General features: G+C 49.5%; 1 protein-coding gene across 2 annotated transcripts; it reads left to right on the top strand.

Moving 5' to 3' along the window:
- Nucleotides 1-7: 7 nt before the first annotated feature.
- GALR3 (galanin receptor 3) lies at nt 8-13,359 on the top strand. Of its 2 annotated transcripts, none has more exons than XM_006258968.3 (3): nt 8-306; nt 3,104-3,478; nt 4,336-13,359. In XM_006258968.3, the coding sequence occupies exons 2-3, from the start codon at nt 3,108-3,110 to the stop codon at nt 5,225-5,227; spliced, it is 1,263 nt and encodes a 420-aa protein (XP_006259030.3). In that variant the 5' UTR covers nt 8-306; nt 3,104-3,107; the 3' UTR covers nt 5,228-13,359. The 2 variants fall into 2 exon arrangements, with proteins under 2 accessions (XP_006259030.3, XP_019344764.2); XM_019489219.2 differs by lacking the exon at nt 8-306 and adding an exon at nt 333-718.
- Nucleotides 13,360-23,820: the final 10,461 nt, after the last annotated feature.

Genomic DNA, 23,820 nt, shown 5'->3' with positions numbered 1-23,820 from the left:
AAAAGATCAATGGGCTCAGAAAGCAAGAGCGGAGAGAGAGAGAAGAAAGGAAAGCAGAGACCAGAGTAGAGCAATGTGCTGAGAAGAGGCAAGAGCCAGAGAGGCAGCGGGAGAAACACTACTCCTTCAAACTCTCAGAGTTTTCTGCATCCCTGACTGAGGGACAGGCAGGGAGGGAGAGGGGCACAGCACAGCAGCAATCTAGGATTTCTTCCATGCTCTTGTCTTCTCGCTGGTGCTGCCCAGGTTGGGCTGAGGGTTTCTCTGGAGTGAGGCACACAGCCCTGAGCAATCTTCCTCGCTAAGGTGAGTCCAGCCTTTCTGAAGGGAGGGGAGGGCCAGGCTCTACTGGCAGGGTGGGGAGGCAGTGGCTGAAGAAGGGCAGAAGCCTCCCTTTCCCCTGCCCAGGAGAGACAGCCAGCCCTCTCTCACTGTCATGCAAAGGAGACTCGGTGGGTGAGACCTCCACGGACGTCCCCTTGGTGTGGGATGGGGCACCCAGAGTCAGCAGTGCAGAGATGGCCTCTGGGGGTGTTAGGCAGGAGAGCTAGACCCATCCCACATGGGGCAGAGGGGACCCTGTGGGTAAGAGGTGCAGCAACAGCCCCCTCTCGCTCTGGGGCAAGAGGGACATCAGAGCCAGCAGCACAGAGACAGTCTCCTGGCATGTCCCAATGAGGATTCTGGGAAGGAGGATGAAAGACATGTTCCCTTCAAGGTAAGGTCAGGAGAGGACTTGGGACTGAGGGGCTTGTGATACCCGTAAGGGAGTTAATCGGGTCTCAGCTGTTGCTAGGTAACAGCATCCTTCTCTCAGGATTATTTCACTGGCACTTTGCTCCAAGGATATAATAATAATGAGAACTGCTGTTACAAGAGATGATGCCCATGCATCAGTGGCTAAGTGCTCTGTCACTCAATGTCCTGTTTGAGACAGGGGTCTAGGTGAGGCTCTGGAAGCCATCAGAATACTACAGCATACTCACTGCTCGTGCAGCTTAATTAAGTTTCTTAATGGTTAATGCTTTGCATTCCTGTACTGCTCAGAGGTCTGGGCACTTCATGTATACACGTAGTGAAAGGCAGGCCTTGCCCCAGAGATCTCACAAGTGAACTAGAAGAGGGGAGAGGGGGAGAGGGGAGGGAAGGGAAACAGAGGCACAGAGCAATGAAGTGACTCACACAAGGTAGAACCCAAGGCACGAAAAGCATTCCCGCTGCCTTCCCCATGGGCACAAGAACTGGGCTCTTTTTCTCTGGTTCATCTCTATGGGGTCATGTGATTATTACTTCAAACCCAGCCAGAGGCAGCCGCTCCCTGGCATGGGACAGAATGACCTCAAGGATGTGGCTTCTGCCTGGAAAAAAATAGCTAGGGTTTGGGGCTGAGGAAATGGGGAGGACTGTCTCAGGGTGGGACAGGGCGGAGGGAGCCAGGACTGCCGGGTGTTACTTCTGACGTTGGTAGCCGTGTGTACTAGATCAGTGGTTCTCAGTCTTTTTTGTACCAGGACCCATTTGTAAACATCAATGGCCAGTCCCGGCCCAGTGCCCCTCACTCCTGACCCGCTGCCCCAGGCCCTAGTGTGTGGAGCAAGGCATGGGTGTGTGGCCGGGGGGGGGGGGCCCAAGCAGCCCCCCCCCTCCCCCCCCCCCCCAGGCTGGAACTTCGCCAGCCTGCAAGGGAACAGCCACAGCTTCCCACTTTTTTTCCTTTAATGGAGAATCCATTTTTAAAGTTTGTTCGCGACCATTTCATATATTCTTGGGACCCACTTCTGGGCTGTGACCCACAGGCTGAGAAACGCTGTGCTAGATTATCAGTGTAAAAGCCTTCCCCTCTGGGGTAGTATAGCCCCTAGGCCAACAGACCTCCCAGCCATTGGCCTTGATTAGGAGTTGGACTCCTCTCCCCCCACCCCAACCTTCCCTCCAGTCTCCACTGTGCTCAGGCAAGCAAAAGCAGAGATTAAAACTCACCCAAACAAGAAATCCCAAGAGGGTTAATGGCTTTGGGAATGCAGTGAAACAAAGAGGGTCAAGTGGTGCCTGGCAGAGGCTCCCTCTGGGGGCTGGCGCCAGAGCCGGTACTGACACCCTGCAGCTTTAACTGGTGGGGAAAGAGGGACTCTGCACATTCAGGGGCTGCCAGGGACCAAGAGCCAAGCAAATCCTGACTGGCTGATCCTAGCACCTCTCCTGCCAACTACGTCACAGTGGATGGAGGAGTTCTGCACCTCTAGATGCCGTCATTACTGATATCCAAGGGAAAATTGGACCAGGGAGAGGGAAGGGCATCAGTCAGAGACCTTATGTGACCTCTCATTTTTGGTATAGCAGCTTAGCACCCATTGCTGGGCTCCAGTGGGATAGTGTCCAACCTTTTGTGGTCTCCCCCCGACCCAAAGTCTAGATGCCCAAATACCACTCCACCTCAGGCACCTCCCTTAGGGTGTCATTGTGCTGATCCCAGCTGTTGTAGTATCAATGTGAAACCATGTAGAAGAGCACCTCACCCAGCTTCCTCTCCACTTCTGATCCAGGTCTCACCACCACCCAGTATCTACAATACCCCCAAATGTCCCTCCACCTTCTGTCAGGCAGTGGTAAATCCCTTGCTTCTCAGGACACTCCTTTATATGGAGCAGGAGCCAGGAGATGGAGCCAAAGCACAGCTTTCCAAGTGGGGAGCAGACAAACTGCTATGAAATTCAACCCTGCCATAGGCCATGGTCACTGGAGTCAAACAGGACCATGCAGAGGGAATCAGAAACAGGGCTCTGGAGGATGGCTCAATGGAAGTAGGATGTTGGACTCTTGGAACAGAAGGGATTTTGCAGCTGCATAGGTCTAAAGTCATTACTGCCCATAGTGTAACATAGGTAAGACTCACACTGGGTTCTCTCACACCCAGAGGCCTATAGACAGTACCCTACTCAGTGAGGCATTAAAAGAGCCACCCCCCAGTAGGAACCAAGCTGACCCTAGGCCCACTGGCTTTCTTTGAGAGGAGTTCTTGTATCTCGTACCTTTGATGGGCATGCCTGAGATGTACCATGGATACAGGGAACCTGCCATTTGTCTCTTTTCAATGTCTTGCCAGGCTCATGCTCTCTGACGAGGAGATGCCTGGCAGCTGGAACACCTCCTCCTCTGACAGCCTGGAGGTGCGTGCTGCAGGCATCATCGTGCCTGTGGTCTTTTCCCTCATCTTCATCCTGGGCACCGTGGGGAATGGGCTAGTGCTAGCTGTACTGCTGCGCAATGGCCAGGTGAAGTACAACACCACCAATCTCTTCATCCTCAACTTGGCCATGGCAGACCTGTGTTTCATCATCTGCTGCGTCCCCTTCCAAGCCACCATCTACACACTGGACGGGTGGCTCTTTGGCCCTTTTGCCTGCAAAGCTGTGCACTTCCTCATCTACTTCACCATGTATGCTAGCAGCTTCACCTTAGCTGCTGTCTCTGTCGACAGGCAAGTGTCCTCACTGTGTCCCCACTCACCCTGCCTGGAAGCTTCTTCATTGAATTTGAGGGACTTTCTTAACACAAGCCACCTAGGACACCCACCTTGTGTTCATCCACTGGGTCTATCTATCATTCCTGTCCTTTCCTGATCTAATGACAGGGACTGTGCAGCACCATACATCTTCCCTTACCCTCCACACCTACCTCAGCAGATCCACCATGATCAGTTCCACAGGCCTCCATCTCCCTCCACTCATTCACTTCTCTGCCAAGTGGCAGATATCCCCTCCCTTCCTTAGTTCCAAATGGATATCTGTCTTTATCTTCCTCCCCCCCCCCAATTTTCTTTTCTTTCCTCCTCCATTCTCTGCTATTCCTTGTCTCACCTCCACCCCATATACATACATCCCAACAAGCTTTCCCTCTGTCTGGTAACCCAAGCCTTTTCCTACCTCCCTGGGGACAGGGTGGTTTGTCCTTCCAAACAGAAATGATCTGAGATTGGATTTTGTGCTCTTCAAGGGGCATGCAATACTCAGTCAGGGCCTGATGTCACAGGGCAACAGTCAGGAAACAAGAAACCCTCCAGGGGCTGGATAGAGGAAGATCCAGGTGTCCAATGGGGGATGGAAGTACAGGGATGAAGAGTGCTTAGGAAGGAAGGACGATCAGATGGTTTAGGTGGTCCTGAGTATTGGGTAAATTAGTCGTAATCCTCCTTTTCTAAGGCAGAGGAGGGGAGACAGCAGGAGGCCCTGATGGAGTTGGCATTCTCAGAAGGGGGATGCACAGAACAGCATGGAAGTAGCAGCTTGCTCATTTGCTTTCTCTTAGTTTCATGTAAATGTCACCCCTGCCCCACAGGTACTTAGCCATCCGCTACCCACTGAAATCCCGGGACCTCCGCACCTCCAGGAATGCAGGAGTTGCCATTGTGGTGATCTGGACCCTATCGGTATTTTTTGCGGGGCCCTACCTCAGCTACTACCAGATAGTCCATTACCAGGGCCTGCCTCTCTGTGTCCCCATCTGGGAGGACCAGCGCCGTAAGATCTTGGACATCCTCACCTTTGTGTTTGGGTACCTCCTGCCTGTGGTGGTTGTGAGCCTGGCCTATGCCAGGACTATCAAGTTCCTGTGGACCTCTGTAGATCCCATTGAGAGGATCTCAGAGTCTCGTAAAGCCAAGCGCAAAGTCACAAAGATGATTGTGGCAGTGGCCATCCTCTTCTGCCTCTGCTGGATGCCTCACCATCTAGTCATCCTGTGCTTTTGGTTTGGCCACTTCCCCTTCAACCGAGCTACCTATGCCTGCCGCCTGGCCTCCCACTGCCTGTCATATGCCAACTCCTGCCTCAACCCCATCGTCTATGCCCTCATCTCCAAGCATTTCCGAAAGAGGTTCAAGCAAGTCTTCACCTGCCTTCTCTTTCAGAAGAAGAACAGGAAGAAGAAGAGAGCCAGCAACAAAGTCCATGTGGCCAGTGTGGCCAGTGGTTTACCCAACCACGTTGCAGGTTTCTCTGGAAGGAACACAGAGGTCACCCAGATCCAGGAGGAGAATGCTAGATACTGCCAAGGCCTGCTGCAGAGAGATGCTGAAGGCACCCAACTCCCTGAGGCCTGGACGCATCATTTACCAAACACTGTGCAGAGAAGACTGCTGGATGAAAAAAGCTCTACAACAACTAGCAACCCGTTGCCCACAACTCCGCCAGAGGGAACTCAGGATCTTCTGACTGTCCACTGCAGATGATATGAATGAAAGAGAGAAGCTCTTTGTCCAGTGAATGAACCCCCACTTTGGTCTTGAAAAGATGAGATGACATATGTCAGTGGGAACTGAACTCCTATCTGTGATCCTGAATACAACCAAACTGCCAAGAGTGTCTGTCAATCTTACCAAGGTCTGTTGTGGCTCCCTTATGAATGTTGCACTCCCATCTGTCTACCCACACCATTTCTGTGGGAGAAGTGGAATCTGCCAATGAAAACTCAAAGCATCAGTGCCTACAGATAGAATAATAAAGGATATGATAGAACAAGGCCCACCTGGATGACTGGTGCTACCCATGGATACTGCATTGACCATATGAGGCAGGGAGAACAGAAAGCAAGAAGTTTGCCACCATGTAAGACACTCTAGTATATATTTGAGATATGATATATGATATGATATAGTGCAAATCCCTGCATGCATACTGGACCTCAATGGATCTGAGTTTCCCAGCTCAGATTAACTGGATCCTCAACAACCCCTCTATAATCCTCATGTGCATGTTTTCAGTACTCACAGGTACCTAGGTGTTATTCTTGCTGTACACATTTAGGTCTACATTTTCAAACTTGCCCACTCATGTCGAGTGTGACCCTGGTGCCTTAGGAATCCCCAAACTGAGGTGATCAAAATTAGCACATGCTGCTAGAAAATATAGCCTCTTGTGCATACATCAGAGCACTAGTGTGAGTGCTCTGACGAGGAGCACTGGTTGTATGTGCAAAGAAGGTTAGTGCTTTTGTTTGGGATAGGGAGGGGGATGGGATACGTGTGTGTGTGTGTGTGTGTGTGTGTGTGTGTGTGTGTGTGTGTGTGTGCATGAGAGAGAGAGAGACACAGAGGGCATGCCTACACAAGACACTTTACTGCGCAGTAGATTATTCTACTGTGCAGTAAAGCATCACTGTCTACATGTAGTTTAGTAGTAAACTAACTGTGCAGTAGATACCAACTAGTAAACTAACTGCACAGTAGCACATGTGAAGATGCTGATCTTGTTTAAGATTGACAAATTTGCTCCTGGTCAGCCCCAACACCAGGGGGCTACAGGGAACGGGTAATTCCCCCAGTCCTGGCGTTGCTCATCTCCCAGCTCCCTCCAGGAGCCAAGAAGCACCAGGACTGGGTAGCTCTCTGCCTCACCCCTGCCCCAGTGCTACCCAGCTCCCCACAGGAGCTGGAGCCAAGCACCACCAGGAATGAGGAGCTCTCTGCTTCCCTGCCCAGCTGGGGGCTAGCCAGGAGCTGTCCCACTTCTGGGGCAGCTCCCAACCAGCCCCAGCTAGGCAGGGAAATCCTTGAGCAGCTAGGGGCTAGCTGGGAGCTGCCCCAGAAGCAGGACAGCTCCTGGCCAGCCCCTGGCTGTGGGAGGAAGCCCCAGTGGGCAGAAGGCTTGTCCCCATGTGCATGGAGCCGGGAGAGCTCTGCAGTGGCAGCTGTTCCCTGGCCCCCTGAACATCAGGACCCTTCCAGAGGTGCACAGGGCCAGGAGACAGCTACTGCTGCAGCCAGCAGAACTCTTCTCACCCTGTGTGCATTGCACTTCCCTGCCTTCTAGCCCCCAGGCTAGCATCCCGGGGGAGCCTGGAGCTCCCTCTGGCTTATGGGGGGGGGGGGAGGGGGGAGCAGGGTAGGAGCCATCCTGTACCAGGCTGCTCCTGTTGTGAGCACATTTGCTCCCAAAAGGGAGCACAAGTAGATGTGCTCCCAAGGAAGGCTTACTGCGCAATATTTTACTGTGCAGTAAGCCTTTATAGCATTAACATCATGTGTAGACACACCTAGAGAGACAGAGAGAGAAAATAAAGCAATTCAAAGCTTCCTTCACTGGCAGAACTGAAGCAGTGTGTCTCTACTATCCCTGCCAGGAATTCTGGTTTCTGTCTGGGGGTCTGTCTTTCCCAGTGTTTCAAAGGAAGTTTAGCTCATGCTCTGAAGTTAAATCTTCCTTCCACAGATTCTCTGCTCTTTACCAGACAGAGCCTTGTTTGCCTCTTCACTCCAAAACCCCAACTGCAAGGAAACGCACAACTCACACCAAGAGCTGTTTAGATTAATTTTATCACAGACCCTGTTATTAAAATGATTTCTTAGACAGCACATCAAAAATGCAAAGCTTGATTTTATTACATTTCCGTCTCTCCTCCCCCCTGCTTGTGGATAGAATAATGGGAACTTGAAATGGAAAAATCTATTAAGATCATCAAGTCTCTTCCCTCCACCCTGGTCACCCAGAGGGCACATTCTAGTGCTTTATACAGCTCAGCAGTAAATGTCCCAAACCATGGAGCTTCCAGCTGCCCCACCTTTTTCCACCCTAAATAATCCCTCTCCCTGCTTGTTTGCACTATTAAAATGTCTCTGGAACCACTGTATTTCTATTCCTTCAATCAACATTTAACCAAGCTCAGTGTCATTTATCTCCTCTCGTAAATCACTCCCTCTGGCCCTTCTCTGAACTGTGTCCAGTAGTATCTCCTTGGCTCAGCAGTTCCTAGTACTCAGTGCCAGCATGGCTGGGTCAGTGTTGGTGGTGTCCCATGAGAGAAGGTTGATCACTCCCCGCCCAATGAAGTAACGGCTCCACAAAGAACTAGAAGAATCTTTGTGGGGAGGCTCCATCTCTTTTCCGCCCCTGTCAAGGCAGAGGCCGAAGGGGTTCCTGACTGCTTCTGTCCCACAGGTGAAGCATCTTCTAGCGATGATATTGGCTAGTTTTAGTGCTGTCCAGGTGACCTTCTCCAAGCCACCCTGCCTTTGTGTGCTGCCTAATGGCCTTGTCAGAGGCTTCCCTGGTCTGACTACAGTCCTGATCCAAGTTGTGGATGACACTAAAATAGAAGGGATGGCAGACCGGCCAGCAGAACCCAGCAGCCAGTGAGAGAGAGAGGCAAGTCTATAAGAATCAAGGCACAAGTTGGTCCTGACATGCACCCCAAGGAAAAGGCAAATCCAACCATGCAGATGAGCCTGCCATATCCAAGTGTGGTTACTTTAATCTTGTTTCCTCAATGCTGTCATCAGACTTCTTTTGCATGATGGGGTTTGCAAGTGCCTGGAAGGAGAGCATTGGAATGGGGTTGGTGGGTGGGATGGAACCATTGGGAAAACCAGGCTCAAAACATGATACTCCTAGTTTGATAATCTCTGCCCCAGTATCTCTGTACCCTCAGCCTAAGGTCCCTCTCCTCCACAGAATCACCATTGTTCTGGCTGCTGCTCCCTCCCCCATGCAGTCAAAGTGGCACAATCTCATCATCATGACAGCTATACACTTATGCTCCCGACTCCACTCCCAGTTAAAAGGCAGTTTCTGTCCCAGCTGACATGTGAGGGGCTGGGCATCCCACAGTGCTGTGCCTGTGGAGGGTCAGATGTGATCTCCAGGGCTTGGGGCACAAGGCTATGGCTCAGGAAGTGAGGCTGGGATTTCTCCCTTGTGCAATATGAATAAATGCTGCTGGGTTTCTCTGCCTGGTTTGTGCTTTTGCCTGTGTGCTGTGTTCCAGGCATACTCACTGCACACAGCAGGGATCTCCCTGGTGGGCTTGCAGGCAACCAAGGAGTGTATATGAAGAAACAGACCCCACATGTGCCACAGAACTATGGGGAGAGGGCAGGTGCGAGTATTTCAGGAGAAAGCCAGAGCATTACTGCAATTCAATAGGGAGGCAGGAGGAAGAAAGATGCAAGATGCAAAAAGAGGAGGAGGAGAATGGATAGAGGGGAAGGAGAGAGGGAGAAATAAATCATTGATGTAGTTTGTGGACAAAGCAACAAAGAGAATAGAGGATGGGGGAGTCTAGCTCAGAGAGCCAGGAACAGTGGAGAGGGGCGAGAGGGTGAACTGAGAGGGCAGAGAGGGCAACTGGGAGGAGGAGAAGGGCAGAGAGATTGGAGGGGCCCTGCTGAGGCTGGTATTTCTAATTGCTAAGTCCCCAGGGCCACCTTGCCCCATGCCAGCTTTCTTTGATGTTCCAGGCTCTGGGCCAGCCTAATTGGCATTCTAGATCAGCAGAGAGCTCTGAAGCCAGAAACTTTCCAAAGGCGGTGTCTTTGATCAAGGGGTTGGAGATGAGATCAGTCAGCCTGCTCCTCTAGCAGCAGGGGGGGTCTCTTCCTGCAGAGAAAACTTCATGGTGGGAGGGCGGACAGCAGCAGAAGGGAACACACACTTTCTCACATAGCTGCAGCGCCTGCTGGCCAAGGATCCCAGCACTCTCTGCCGGCTTTGCACAACCAAAATGTTCAGGAAACACTTTGCAGAGTCTCAAAATGCAGCCATTTCTGTCATAGGCAATGCATGGGGGGTCACCGGGGGGCATGTGCCCCCCCCCCAAGATTGGCCGCTGCCAAAGTCACCACTGGCTTCTGCAGATGGTCACCACTTGCATCCACCACCCCCTCATCACTGATGAGGCCGGTAGCATATCTGGCAGTCCGCACTTGCCACTCACCACCGCTGACACCGTGGGCAGGAGGCGGCTGCAGGCAGTCCCCAATCACCACCATGGTGCCCCCCACAGTTACAGGAGGCACCAGTCATTCATGATTTCTGGGGAAAAGAGCATTTGCAAGCACACAAGAACACTATGCACTCAGCCAGGAAATGAGGAACACCAGACCCAAGAGGAAATGACATCAGGATCTGGGGGAATGTCTGTTCACCAGAGCACCCCAAGGGAAGACAAGGTCCAACAGTTACAAACTCCTGCAAGATCGTTTTAGGCTGGACATAAGGAAAAACTGCTTTACTGTCTGAATCCCCAAGGCCTGGAATAGACTCCTCACAGAGGTGGTGCAAGCACCTACTTTGGACACTTTTAAGAAACATTTGGACGTTTATCTTGCTGGGATTCTTTGACCCCAGCTGACTTCCTGTCCTTTGGGCAGGGCCTGGACCTGATGATCTTACGAGGTCCCTTCCAGCCCTAATGTCTATGAAAGCTATTAAATGTATAAGCTTTTAGGAGCCTAAGCTCACTTCTTCATCTGATAAAGTCAGGAAGAGTCTCAGCTACTCTGACACCTCAGCTATGCTGACAGCTAGTGAGCTCCCCTATGTACAGAAAGGATGTGGACAAATTGGAGAGAGTTCAGTGGAGGGCAATGAAAATGGTTAGGCAGCTGAGGCATGTGACTTGTGAGGAGAGGCTGAGGAAACTGGGTTTATTTAGTCTGGAGAAGAGAAGACTGAGGCGGGATTTAATAGCAGCCTTCAACTACTCTGATAAAGGGAATGGACTCCATTCTACCCCACCCCTACCAGAACTAGCATCTAAACACCCCCTCTCTGGAATTTGACTTCATCTTGGCAACTCAAAGCCAGCACAAGCCCAAACAGAGCAGCAGCTGGTGAGCCATGCCCCCCTCACTTATATCCTGGATGGCTTGAACAGCTGCATCTGCCCCAGCCATCACTAGAGTTTCAGCAGGACCCTAAGGCCCACTGCCTGGGCCAGCTGAGGAGTTATGGCCCTGCTATGACACCCAGACTTCACCCCAGGCCCATTTATTTCCTTTATGGACCGAGATGACCAATTCCCTCTTCCCTCTCTTCACAGAAAGCCTTCTGCCCTGCCCCTTCCAACTTCCTCCTGGCATCTTCCAACTTCCTCCTGGGGGTTGGACTCGATGATCTATTGAGGTCCCTTCCGACCCTAACATCTATATGAATCTATATATCTATATGAATCTTCTTTGTCCCTCTCTTTCCACTTCCTCTTTTTCCTGGTTCACTCTGACACATGATAACGTAAGCTGGAATTATCCCTGAGCCATTTGTTTTGACAGTTTTTCTCTTTTTGACAGCCCTGGGATCTCTCGTCCTCCTGATCACTCCCCAGAACTGACAAGACCAGCAACATTTATCACTTGCAAAGTACTTCTTTTCCAAAGGGCTTAAAAGACCTGTGGAAAATGGGGAGGTATCAGCAACCCTGTTTTCTGGATGGGGAAAACAGAGGCATAAAAAAGGTCCAGCTGAGTGACTCCATGCAGAGCTTGGAGCACAGGCTGTATTTTCTAGGTCTCAGCCTGAGGTCTGTTTTGCCTAGTCTGTTGTACCCCTCCCAATACAAGAGACTGATGCTTCTCTCCACCAAGGAGAACACAGCTGTCCCTTAGATCTGGGTGAGACAGTGAGCCCTGGAGAATTCAACTCGTGTTCCATAATCTAAATGCTCATTGCAAACAAATGCAATCTCTAGTTTTTAGGAAGGAAAGAATACCTTTGAAATGCAGACAAACTGCAAAATAGCACAATCATTGCTGCAGTCAGCTCCCAAAATCTCCCTAAAGGTGCCGTGTATTGCCTTACTCATTGCTAATGGGGTGTTAACTCTGAATGCTAAGGATGACCACAGCAAGGTTTACATTCACTAATTCCCTGCTGATCAGCTAGACATCCTTGTACCTCTCACAACACTGGACCACTTCCTGTGACTACCAGGAACCAGAAGTCCTAATTGCTCTCTATGTCATTTCCAAAGCCCCTATTTCCTGCCTGACAATCCCTCATCTGTTCACACATCCAGGCAGAGTTTCACTTGGCAGTGTTCACTTGCTCCTTGGATTTATTTGAGAGCCAGTGGGCACTGGACGGTGTGCTCTGCTCAGTGTCCCTCTTACAGCACTCGTCATTAACTTCTGACCCTCACTCCTGTCCCTGTTGTTTGCATTAGTTGTCCCAAGACCTCTGTGGCTGCACACAACCACCCTGTGGTTAGCCCCCTCTTTAATAAAAGAGGGGGCTAACAGTTCCTTTGTGGGCCCCTGCCCATGTCTCTATATGCATCAAATAGGCCTGCCTGACAACTGGACTTCATTGATGCACTGTCAATATCAAAAACTTTGGCATGCTTAAGACCAAACATTTGAGGACATGGTAAGCTAATGAAGTTTAATATCAAAGTAAGTACTAGGAGAATATAGTGCTGAGTGCAATAATCATGTCCATATTAAAAATAATTCAAGCATGTGTCTGGAATTGAAGCAGAACCTCCAATTTGCTGCAGCTGAACTGCTGCAGAATCCAGGGGCTTGGCTACAGCCTTTAGGACACACTTATTATGGACCACATAGGCCCTGGGATTTGTGAGAGTCAGGGTGTAGCAGAAAGCCCCCTTTTCCTCTTGCCTGCATTTGCTCTCCCCTCTTTGGATATGTTTCTCTTTTTCTACCTTTTCTTCCTTCCTCTCTCTTTCACTTTAAGATAAGGAATTGTGTTTTAAAATTTGTATGTGTGCATTTTGTATCTCCCCTTGTAGTTTGGTATTTTTATCTATTTGTGTGCCATGGCATTTGTAGCTTATATTTTATACTCCTCACCTTTCAACTTTCAACTAAATGTGTTTTAGTAAGTTATACATTGTAACAATGTTAACAAGGGCAGGAATCAAACTGTCCTTCTCTGTATCAGGCTGGCCCCTGAAAGAGTGAGTGAATCAGTGATTGAATGTGTAACAAGGTAGCACACAGCAATTAACACCTGGGAAGCTGCAGATCAACCAAGGGAAGAACTCAATAGAAGACAATGTAACAACCGGAAATCTCTAAACGTCACTAATCAAGGGCTAGAAGCCCTGGCCTGAGTTAATCAACGCCAGAGACCAACTTTTGGGCTGAATATCTCCAGATCAACTGCTCCCAGAGCCCTATTCAAAATTCATCAACGGACTCCCAAACCTGCACGTACATGCGGACGACCCCTGGGTCTGACAGATGCCATCCAGTAGCCACCGAGGGGGGGGAAGTCCCACGAGGGTCAATGACCCCTGGATTGGGCAAACCTGAAAACTGGGGAGTTACCAAAGTCTGCCAGGGACAGATAAAAGGCAGTGAAAAGTGACCCTCAGCGGTGCCCTCTTGATCTCCAACTCGACCAGACCTGTCCAGCCAGAAGGACCAGCCGGCGACCCCCTTCTGGAAGATAACACCACACTGAAAGAAGCCTCAACGACAGACTCCAGCGCTTGTAGGATAGGTATACCTGACTCTGTAGTCTGCTACTGTGTGTGTGTATGTGTGTGCATGTGTGTGTATGTGGGGACCAGCCCCAAGGTTTATGATTACAGTGTTTCAATCTGCCTAATAAACTAGAATTTTAAGGATCCTGAGTTGGACATTTGTAGCCAACAAGGGGGGAGTCAGAGGAAGGGGGATTTGTTATGGCAGAGATGTGACCAAAAAGTTCTCTCTGGTGCTGCTGAAAAACAAGTTGTATTGGACACCAGACCCTTTGACTTGAGAGTCACTGTAACTCAAATGTCATTTAGGCCAGTGGCCATCTGCTATAATGCTCAGAGGCCCCAAGTGACATCAGCCTTCAGTGTACTAAGCCCTGTTTAATCAGACCGTTAGATTTCCAAAGAGCTTACACAGTAAGCCCCCAGCCCTGCATGTGTTTACAGGAATAGAAGAGTACCATTGGCTTCAGTGAAAAAAGGGAAGTTAGCAATGTGCGTAAGAGCTCCCAGGCTCAGAGTCTGAACAGACAAGACAGAAGCTAGAGAAAAGGACATACTGTCACTCTTTGTTAACATATGGTGAACTGCAGAGCACAGCAGATCCCTAAGGGTAGATCTTAGTCAAGTCCACACTGGGACTCTAAGGCAGACCTGAGAATTTAAGCCAAATACAAAACCAGACAAGTTCAGAGTTGGAGTTCAGCACTTACCCTCAGACAGACACCTCCCTCTGCCTTCTTGATAGTAGCCTTTGGCTCCCTCTGGGCCAAATTAAGTGTGGCATAAGAAGTCACGGCTTCATCAAAGTCGATAGAATGGTACCAGATTTCACAGGGTCACCTGAATTTTCCTTTTTTTTTCACTCTAGGACTTTGCTTTCTCCAAAGCAGCCAGATGCTCCTTGGAGAACACCAGTCTTGGAAGTGTTAATGTGCAGCAACAGCTCTCAGTTAAAATGCCACAGCCCAGTGTTTTGCCAGCTGCAGGAGCTTGCTTACCTTGTGCTGTGAGATGACCGTTTCCTCAGTTTCCCTCACCCTCATGTGGGACAAATGAAAGCACAAACAAAAGGGGTCCAAACAGAAGGAAAATCCTTGGTCTAGCTTTTTCCCTGGCTCAAAAGCCTCCCCTGAGGGCCTGGCAATCTTTTTTCCCTTCAGGGTAGAGCAACAACACCCCCTTGTCAGCCCTTCAGGGTCATAAAATCATAGAAAATGAGGGTTGGCACGGACCTCAGGAGATCGTCTAGTCCAACCCCCTGCTCACAGCAGGATCAGCCCCAACTAGATCATCCTAACCAAGGCTTTGTCTAGCCAGGTCTTAAAAACCTCTGAGGGTCCACAACTTCTCTGGGTAACCTGTTCCAGTGTTTTACTACCCTCCCAGTGAGAGAGTTTTTCCTACTATCTAACCTAAATTTCCCTTGCTGCAACTTGAGACCGCTGCTCCTTGTTCTGTCATCTGCCACTGCTGAGAACAGCTGAGACTTGGCCTAGAGGCTGTATCCAGCTTTTCTCAAGAGAATACAGGGACCTGGGTCCTTCTCTCAACTCTGCAAAGTGCTCTGCTCTGCGTGCCTCTGGGCTGCTGTAAGGACTAATATCCCCCTCTAACAGAGAGAACACGCTGTGCTTTGCTTTCCCTTAGGCCACACACTGAGAGAAGATTAGAGATGAAGTGAAAATCTAGTTTTTCTGGTGCTGAACACCATAGCCTGTCCATTAAGCCATGCTACTGCCTCCTCTGTGGCGGGGAGGACTTCTGTGGTTTGGTCCAGGAGAACAACCAAGTGGGATTTGGGCCCTTCTTGCTGGAGCTACACCCAAAAGAAACATCTTGAATCCCCACATCATTTCAAGAGAAGCAGCAGGGTCCTGATGAAGACAGCAGGTGGTTGTGAAGCTAGGATAGGAAAGACCACTGATAGCTCTGGTTTCCCTTTGTCACTAGGAATTGTTTAGGATGTGATAGCTCATACGCTGCTCCCAAAATGGCCCTCGCCTATCTTAGAAACATCCCATCAATGCCTCTGTCCTCTCTGTGGAGAAACAGCTTAGCAGACTGGGAGGAAGATAGCAGCAGCTGGCAGTGGGGAGGGAGCCCTTTCCAGTCCCTCCCAAGTGGAGTTGAAAGGGGGGAAGTGGCCAGTGGACCTATGGTACCAGCTCCCACTTCTCAAGCTGAGAGTTTGTTAGCTAGACTGCCCATTACATTCTGGAAAGGAGGGAGTGAGGAAGGAGTTGCTGGGGAAATTATCCCAAGTGATTAAAATGTGCTGCTGTCCTTCCAATAGAAGGAAGGAGAACTGATGACCTGCCACAGCTGTCCTTCATCCCTGAGGCTTAAGTGTAAAGTACTGAAGAGCGTGCTGGGAATATATGGTCTGTTGCTCTGTGGGTGCTGATAGGGAGAAGATCTGAGGCTCAATCTCTCTTCCTGCTGATAGAGAAGGAACTCTAGGTCATAAAGGCCATCTCTTGTTCCTGACTTGGACAGTGTTGTTCCTATTGTACATTTACTAATGCTTCATTACACTTGATCTTGGAGCTCCCAAACTGCAGGGCATCTGCAAGCTCTGGTGAGACTGTTCCAAGGCCTTCAATAGCCCAGTACTGGAGAAACTCTCTGCCATGTGTTCAGCCAGTCAAATCACTGCCTGGGATTTCTTTCCTGCTTCTCTCAGGTGTTTTATGATGCTCTTTCCTGAGCTGAGCTTGCCTTACCTCCTGCCTACCTTCTGTTCCCACTAGGTCCCTTTGCATTATTTCTGTTTTCTGTATCTTATCCTGTCTTAGTACCTTCCATAAATGTCATACGCAGGGGCAGATCTAGGGGTGCAGTGGTGCACCCTCCTTTGATTCCTTCTCTACCCAAAGCTTAAAACCAACTTCCTGGCAGTGGCAGTAGCATTTCTATCCAGGCAACAAGGAGAGAGTCACTTGACTTCATAGCTCATTATAATCTACTTGATTCCTTCTAAACTTTTCAGTCCACGGGTTTTAATGGCCCCCTCTCCTTTTTAATGGTCTTGATGTTCAGCTAATCAGACCATCCTTCCTTCTGCAATTCTACTGTCTGATAGCTGTTCCTGGTAATGTAGCTCCTCTTTCACAGCCCTGCATTCTGTTTTTAACTCTAGCTAAAAACATTAATTCAGGTGTGAAAATAGCTTTCAGTTAAGCATTTGTTGCACTGACAAGATGCTCAAGAAGGCTTGATTTTGTTTTATGAATCTGAAAAAGAGATGTCCTTTGAATTCTAATAACTGCAGGATTAATGAAACAACATATTTTGATTATTTTTTTGCCTAGTGTATTGTGGTTTTTATATATGATATAGTAAATTAATGCATATTCCAATAAATATACATTTGTTTTTGCTCCCATCTTAAATTGAATAATACAGCTCTAGGCCCCTAGTCTATTTGTAATGCTTCTAGTTGCTTTTTAACTGTAAAAAAGATTGTAGTTTAATATATGATGAGGCACCATGCTATCTGCATCCCCCTTTTCCAAATCCTAGATCTGCCTATGGTTAACCATCTGCTTCTTGTACCTTCCTTTTCTTCAGATCAAAATTGAACATAGAACCTCATCTCAGCCACCTGAATATCTCTAGTTGTTTCCCATGGTCTTTTCTTTATGGCTTCTTAGTTGATACTCACTCCATGGACACTTGTACACGTGACACCATTAACATGTACACATGGCAAAAATGTCACTTTGTGTGGCTTAATAGTATCACAGTGTACATGTGCAAGACTTTTGGGGGGTTTAAATGATTTTGCATCATTGCAAAATCAATGATGCAAAATCATCATTGATTTTGCATCATTACATCTAGATGTAGCTTAGTTTGCAAATTGCAACGATGCAGCTGTCAGCTCCCCCCACCCCGAGAGAGGCAGACAGGCTTTGTAGAAAAAAAGGATAGGGCCCCTCACCACTTCTCCCTTCAGCAGGCGCCTGCTGAAGACAGAAGTGGTGAGGGGCCCAATCCTTTTTTTTCAGCACAGCCTGCCTGCCTCTTCCACAACCAGGGGGCAAGTGGGCCAAGTGGCCCTCTGAGCTATAGGGGGGCCCTGGTCCTTCCCTCCATGGCAGCGGCACCCCCCAGAGCCACCCAGGCAGAGGTTTTTGTTTATGTGCACTTGTTGAAGATGGTGGTGAGGGAAGCGAGGGGAGCACCGGGGATGGTTTCCAACTTCTGCAGGTTCTGTGGGGGGAAGACTACTACGAAGGTTGAGGCTGTTTGGGAGCGGGTGGAGAGGGGCATGGGCTTGGCAGATGTTGCTCCCTTATGCGCGACTTGGAATTTTTGTTACGAGGGCAGGCTTGGAGGGGTTAGGGCTCGAAGGGTTGGGGGATGCCAAAAGAGTCTTTAATTTCATGAGGGGGAGGCACAGGATGACAGATGTGGGGGAGCTGAGGTTGGAGCAAGTCAGTAGGGTGTGGAAAGGGCTGGTGGGGAAGGAATGGAAAGGGGAGCATGAGGAGCTGGTGTTGAGGCCCATGCAAAATGCGACAGGTGCTCTATTGCTGGGGGCTGTCGCAGTCCCCCAAGTGCCCAAGGGAGCTCTGTGATGAGCCCGAGTCGGTGCCACACATGTTGTGGGACTGTTTCTATGCGCAACGGGTGTGAGGACGGGTAGCCAGCTACTTGAAGGATATGGAAAGGGGAACGGGGATCACCCTCAAAAATGTTTTATATGGGTTATCAGAGGGGACGGATGGGACATGGGGGGTGACAGTTTTGATCACATGCACCAAAGTAGCACTATGGAAAGTATGCTCACTGTTGGCGCTAAAGGGGTCATGTTTTTCCACTGTAGAGTGTTTACAGTTAGGGATGCACGAGCTGGAGTTTTATAGAGGTAGGGAAAGGGATAAGACAGAAGGAGGGGATGAAAAGTTGTGGCAAGGGCTGGACTTCAGGGGGTTGTTCCAGCCTCGCATAGGTATAGGTTAAGTTTAAGGTCAGGCACTTTGTGCCAGAATGGGTGGGTGAGGGTTTATGTAAGGGATAAGGAGGGGAGAGGCGGTTTGCAATGCACTCTTTGTTTTTCTGGTTTATGTACCGGGTGACTGAACCTGTATGCATGTAAGGAGCAATGTGTAATTTGTTTTTGATAGATATCGCTGTGTCAAGTTGGCCAATACTGGCTACAGTCTGAGTGAAAATGAATATGATGTCAGTTATCACGTTGGTATTATGTAATCCTTCGAAATTTTATGTTGTATTTGCCTCTGAGGCCTCTGTTGGGGTCATTTTAGACTGTCTGCTTTTGTCTGTTTTTCTAATAAAATGTTAAAAAAAAAAAAGGCTGCTAGCGAGCCAGATGCTGCCCCAGCTCGGGGTTGGGGAAGTGTTGGATTGGGCAAGGTGCTGCTTCTGAGCTGGGGCAGCACCTAGCCTGCTAACAGCTCACCTGGGTGGCCCAGTGGGGCACTGCCACCACAAAGGGAAGGACCAAGGCCCCTCCGCAGCTCAGGGGCTGTTTGCTCTGCTGGCGGCTCTGGCTTTGACAAAAAAAAAGGAGAAAAAAAAAAAGGATCGGGCTGCTCACCATAACGTGATGGAAAAATTGAAAGATTAGTCCTCAGGGTTTTATTCTATGCCCTGCCATTTCAATTTAGGGGGCATAGAATAAAACCTTGGGGATTAACCCCCATCATGTGTACAAGCACCCTAAATGACCATTCTTGCCTTTAAGGTAACCTGAATGAATTCTGGAGCTAAGGACTAATGTCACAGGCCAAATGACCTATGTGAACAGAGGAGGGTATAACCCACCACCTCTCTTATGGTATAACACTGTTTGTTCTTGTCTGTGTGCATAAGGCCAGATTTGCATATGAGTCATGTTTCTGATTTAATGAGCCTGTCATATGATGATCTTGTTGGCCTGGGAGACCCTAGCTGTTGCCTGGAGGGCAAGGTTGGGTTTTCCAACATTCTTTGTGATGCCAGTCAAATAACTGGGACCAGAGGGACTCCACCTATGGGTATTGAAGGAATTTGTGAGTGCCATAGCTGAACTACTAGCAAGGATATATGAGCACTCATGGTGCTCGGGTCAGGTCCCAGAGGATTGGAAGAGGGCCAATGCCATCCCAATCTTTAAGAAGGGGAGGAAGGAGGATCTGGGGAACTATAGACTGATCAGCCTCACCTCTATCCCAGGGAAAATCCTTGAAAAAATTATCAAGGAACACATCTGTGGGAGCCCGCTGGCTAATGTGATGTGGAGGGGTAACCAACATGGGTTTATAGCAGGCAGATCCTGCCTGTCTAACCTAGTTTCTTTTTACAACAAGGCCACCAAGTGTTTAGATGCAGGAGTCAAGGTGGATGTTATCTATCTGGACTTCAAAAAGGCCTTTGACACGGTATCCCATACCACCCTTATTAATAAACTGAGGGGATTTGCCTTGGATGATTTTACAGTAGAATGGGTAGCAAACTGGCTCAGGGGGTCACACTCAGAGGGCGGTGGTGGATGGGTCAGTGTCAACCTGGAAAGATGTGTGCAGTGGAGTCCGTCAGGGCTCAGTTCTGGGGCCGGTGCTGTTCAACATCTTCATCAGTGATCTGGACGAGGGTGTGGGAAGCACCCTGTCCAAATTTGCGGATGACAAAAAAATATGAGGTGGATTAACATCCTGGAGAGGAGGAACCAGATCCAGGCTGACCTCAACAGGTTGGAGAAGTGGGCAGAGCAACAGGATGCAATTCAATAAGGACAAGTGCAAAGTGCTGCATCTAGGGAGAAAAAACTGCCATCAGACCTACAGGCTGGGGGGATGACCTTCTCAGCACCACTGAGGCTGAAAGAGATCTTGGAGTCACTGTTGACTCCAGGATGAACATGAGTCATCAATGTGATGATGTAGTCAGCAGAGCCAATCGCACCTTGTCGTGCATCCATAGGTGCTTCACAAATAGGTCCAGGGAGGTGATTCTCCCTCTCTACGCGGCACTGGTCAGGCTGCAGCTGGAATACTGTGTCCAGTTCTGGATGCCGCAGTTCAAGCGGGATGCGGACAACCTGGAGAGGGTGCAAAGAAGAGCCACTCATCTGATTGGAGGCCTGCAGGGAAGGCCCTATGAGGAAAGGCTAAGGGACCTTAACCTCTTCAGCCTCTCCAAGAGAAGGCTGAGAGGGGACCTTGTGGCGGCATACAAATCCATAAGGGAAGAGCAACACGAAGTAGGCAATGATCTGTTTACCAGGGCACCCCCTAGAACAACAAGGAACAATGGCCATAAGCTATTGGAGGGTAGGTTTAGACTGGACATTAGAAAAAGGTTCTTCATGGTCACAGTTGCCAGGATCTGGAATGGACTTCCAGGGAAGGTGGTGCTTGCCCCATCCTTGGGGGTGTTCAAGAGGAGACTGAACAAGCACCTGGCTGGTATCACGTGATCCCAGGTTTGGTGACCCTTTTCTTGCCTGCCAGGAGCAGGGGGTCAGACTAGATGGCCCACTGAGGTCCCTCCTGACCCTAGAATCTATGAATCTATGAAAAGAATAGGAGATGCCATTTGTGAAAATGCAGGCAGGCCTTTGGGCAAAGGGCAAGTGAGACTAGGGGGCATCTGAACCCCAAGGCCTCTGGGCCTGGGGCTTGGACGTAGGATGCCTGCCATAGATGTGGAAGTATCTGAAGCTCCAAGCTGAAGAGTCTGGGAGGTATGATACTTGCTAGTGATAGCACCGCATAGACTTGAATGACTGAGCTCTGCTCAGGCGATGGAATTCAAAACTGATTTGGCTAATTTGGCCCAAGACACAACATTTAAAAAAAAGAAAAGAACAATAATAAGAGATCAACATAGTGAAATGAATCAATGGAGCTGTACAGAGGAGAGGCTGCACCCCAGAGAACGCGGCTGAATTTCAAGCCAAAGCAGTATTATTACCAAAAAAAACCCAGCCAAACTGTCCACTATCACCACCTGCAGCCTCTGCAAACAGCCTCTGGAAAGCTGATTAGCATTCTGCTGTCTCCATTCCCGGCTGCTTCTCCATTCCTGGCTGCTTCTTCTAATTAAAATTAAAATGTTTGTTTTTTTCCCCCCTCTTGGTGACTTTAACTTGCTTTGATTAACCCTTGGAAAGCTAGTTTGTGGTCCCTAGAACCTGGGGGAATCTGACATCGTGTATAAGTTGGATAGAACAGGTCTGGCAAAAGCTTGGTGGGATGGTTGGCAGACAGCACTGAATTGCTTAGGGAGTTGAAGGCTAGTAGAGGAATAAAATGGCCAAGCACTGAGCAGGAACTAACATAGACGTGCGTGGGTTAGATATCAGGGGCACTGAGGAACTAGCGTGACTTCAGTGCAGCCGCTACTGTGACAGCCGATTTGTAAATGCACTTGCACTAGGTTTAAATTTGCTGCATTGAGTATCAGTGGAGCTCAGAGCAGCCTGCAAAACCCAGCCAGGAAACCCAGAAAACATTCAGACGGTTGGCCCATGCCTAGCTCCATGCAGCTGAGTTACTGTCCGTACCCTGAAGCATAGGTAGTCAAAAGCTAGTTTGGGCATGTTTAGGCAGGCTGCAGGTGCCTCTAGCCCAGCTGGGAAGGAGGGGGAAAGCTTGTGGGTTAGGCAGCTGTTAGGGGTGAGACCTGTTCAGAGGCCCTTGTCTGCAGCATAGCTTTAACAAGGACAGCGGTTCCACGGCTGGTTTTGCTGTTTTGAATGAACGCTCATGTTTCAGTCTTGTCTGAGGAGGTGAGGCCCAGGGCCTGGCTAGGCAGGAAGAGGAACTCCTCCTCCATTTCCACCTGCAGCTATAGTTCTCTTGAGCTTCCTGCTGGTAAAAGCTGCTGCCTGGAAGCTTTTCTGCTCCTCCAGGCAGGGCAATGCACAGGCTTTCCCATGCTCTTCTGAGACCCTCCCATGCTCTGCTCTGCTTGCTTGCTTTGTAGCCAGGTCCAGCTGCCTGGATGGGGGAAGAAGGGGGCTGCCCTTAGCAGAATGGCTACATTACACCTCCTTGGCTTTTGCCTTGCCACTTTGATTGATCCTTTTATGCATGGGGAAGGAGAGTGTTTGAGCACCTGTCCTTCAAGAACTGGACTGGGCCCTTTCCCCAGCTATTGACTATAGCTGGGAAGTGTGAGCTGGGCTTCTAGGTCCTGTTCTCAGTTTCACTAGGCTGCTGTTGTCTGTAATGTTGCAGCACTGACAGGTGCCAGCTGTTAGCCTGTAGGACAGGGGTGGGCAAAATGCAGCCCGAGAGCTGGATGTGGCCCGCCAGGACATTCTATCCAGCCTGCGGGGCCCCTAAAAAATTTAGGAAATTAATATTTATCTGCTCTGGGCTGCCTGTTATGTGACCCTTGATGGCTTGCCAAAACTGAGTAAACAGCCCTTTGCCCAAAATAATTGCCCACCCCTGCTGTAGGAAGTGTCCCTGCCACAAACAGCTTACAACTGAGCATAGGCAGATCTGAATGTCGAAAAGGGGAGTCCAGATGGTGAGGTGCATCCATTATATATAGAACAACACATTTTAATCTCATTAAAAACAAACTAGAAGCTTTGCTAATACACTAGGAGCTTAGGGTTGTATTATTCAGTTTGAGATTGAAGCAAAAACAAATATAACATCACTGACATGAGTTCAAAACAATCTGCAGGACTGTGAAATAGGAGCTTCATGATCAGGAGCAGCAAACAGGCAGCAAAATTGCAGAACAAAGGATAGCTTGATGGGTGGAACATGAAAACAATTTAAAAGAAGAGAGGATTGTTAACACCTGCAGAATGAAGAGTTTAGAAAGGATACTGTAGATTATAACGAGCCATGACATCAAGCAACTCCCTCAACACTGCCTGACTAGAAATGCTGCTGCCATTTCCAGGTAGATGGTTTTAAACTTTGGGTGAAGCAGAAATCAAAGGTGAGTGCAAGTACATCCATTCCCCCCAACCTGCACCTGTGATTGAGGTAAGCAATAGGCACAAAAAGAACCAAGCCAGAGCTGATGTGCGTTGTCCACATTTATATGTAGGGTGCATAGCCAAGGAAGTGAACTTGCATCTCCTGAGCTCTGACACAGTGACTGAATCATGAGACCAGCCATTCTAACGCATCTTGCCCCTATGCAAATCTGAACAGGTCCCAGCTTTGCAAGGTGCAGGGGGCATGGCCCAGCCCCAAGAGGGTCCCAACCTGACCCCGCAAAGGGAAGGGGATGTGGCCCAACCCAGGCCCAGCCCTGTGGTGGGGGAGAAGGGGGCATGGCCTGACTCCAACCCACCATAGGACTTGGAGTTTGGGCATTTGGCAATGGCAGAGGGTGGCAGTATTGTTTGCCACTGCCTCCCCACTCCCCCCCGCCAACTTTGCCAACCTGCAGGGAGTCCCATGGGCTGGATACCAAGGCTCTGCAGGCCACATTTGGCTTGCAAGCCAGCATTTGAATACCTGTGGCCAGACCTAGTCCTAACAACCACTGCCTCCCCTGATGCTATGGCTGAGCTGAACTCCCCCACTGGTGGGCTGTGCAGCTGCTGCCCATGGACCACAAGAGCAAATACAGGAGGCAGGAGCCCGCTTGCCCCTTCCTAACATTCCTGTGGTACCAGGC

Source organism: Alligator mississippiensis, chromosome 4 (assembly GCF_030867095.1).
Source record: "Alligator mississippiensis isolate rAllMis1 chromosome 4, rAllMis1, whole genome shotgun sequence".
NCBI classification, from domain to species: domain Eukaryota; kingdom Metazoa; phylum Chordata; order Crocodylia; family Alligatoridae; genus Alligator; species Alligator mississippiensis.
The sequence above is the reverse complement of the archived record's forward strand: the minus strand, read 5'-3'. Positions and strand labels throughout refer to the sequence as shown.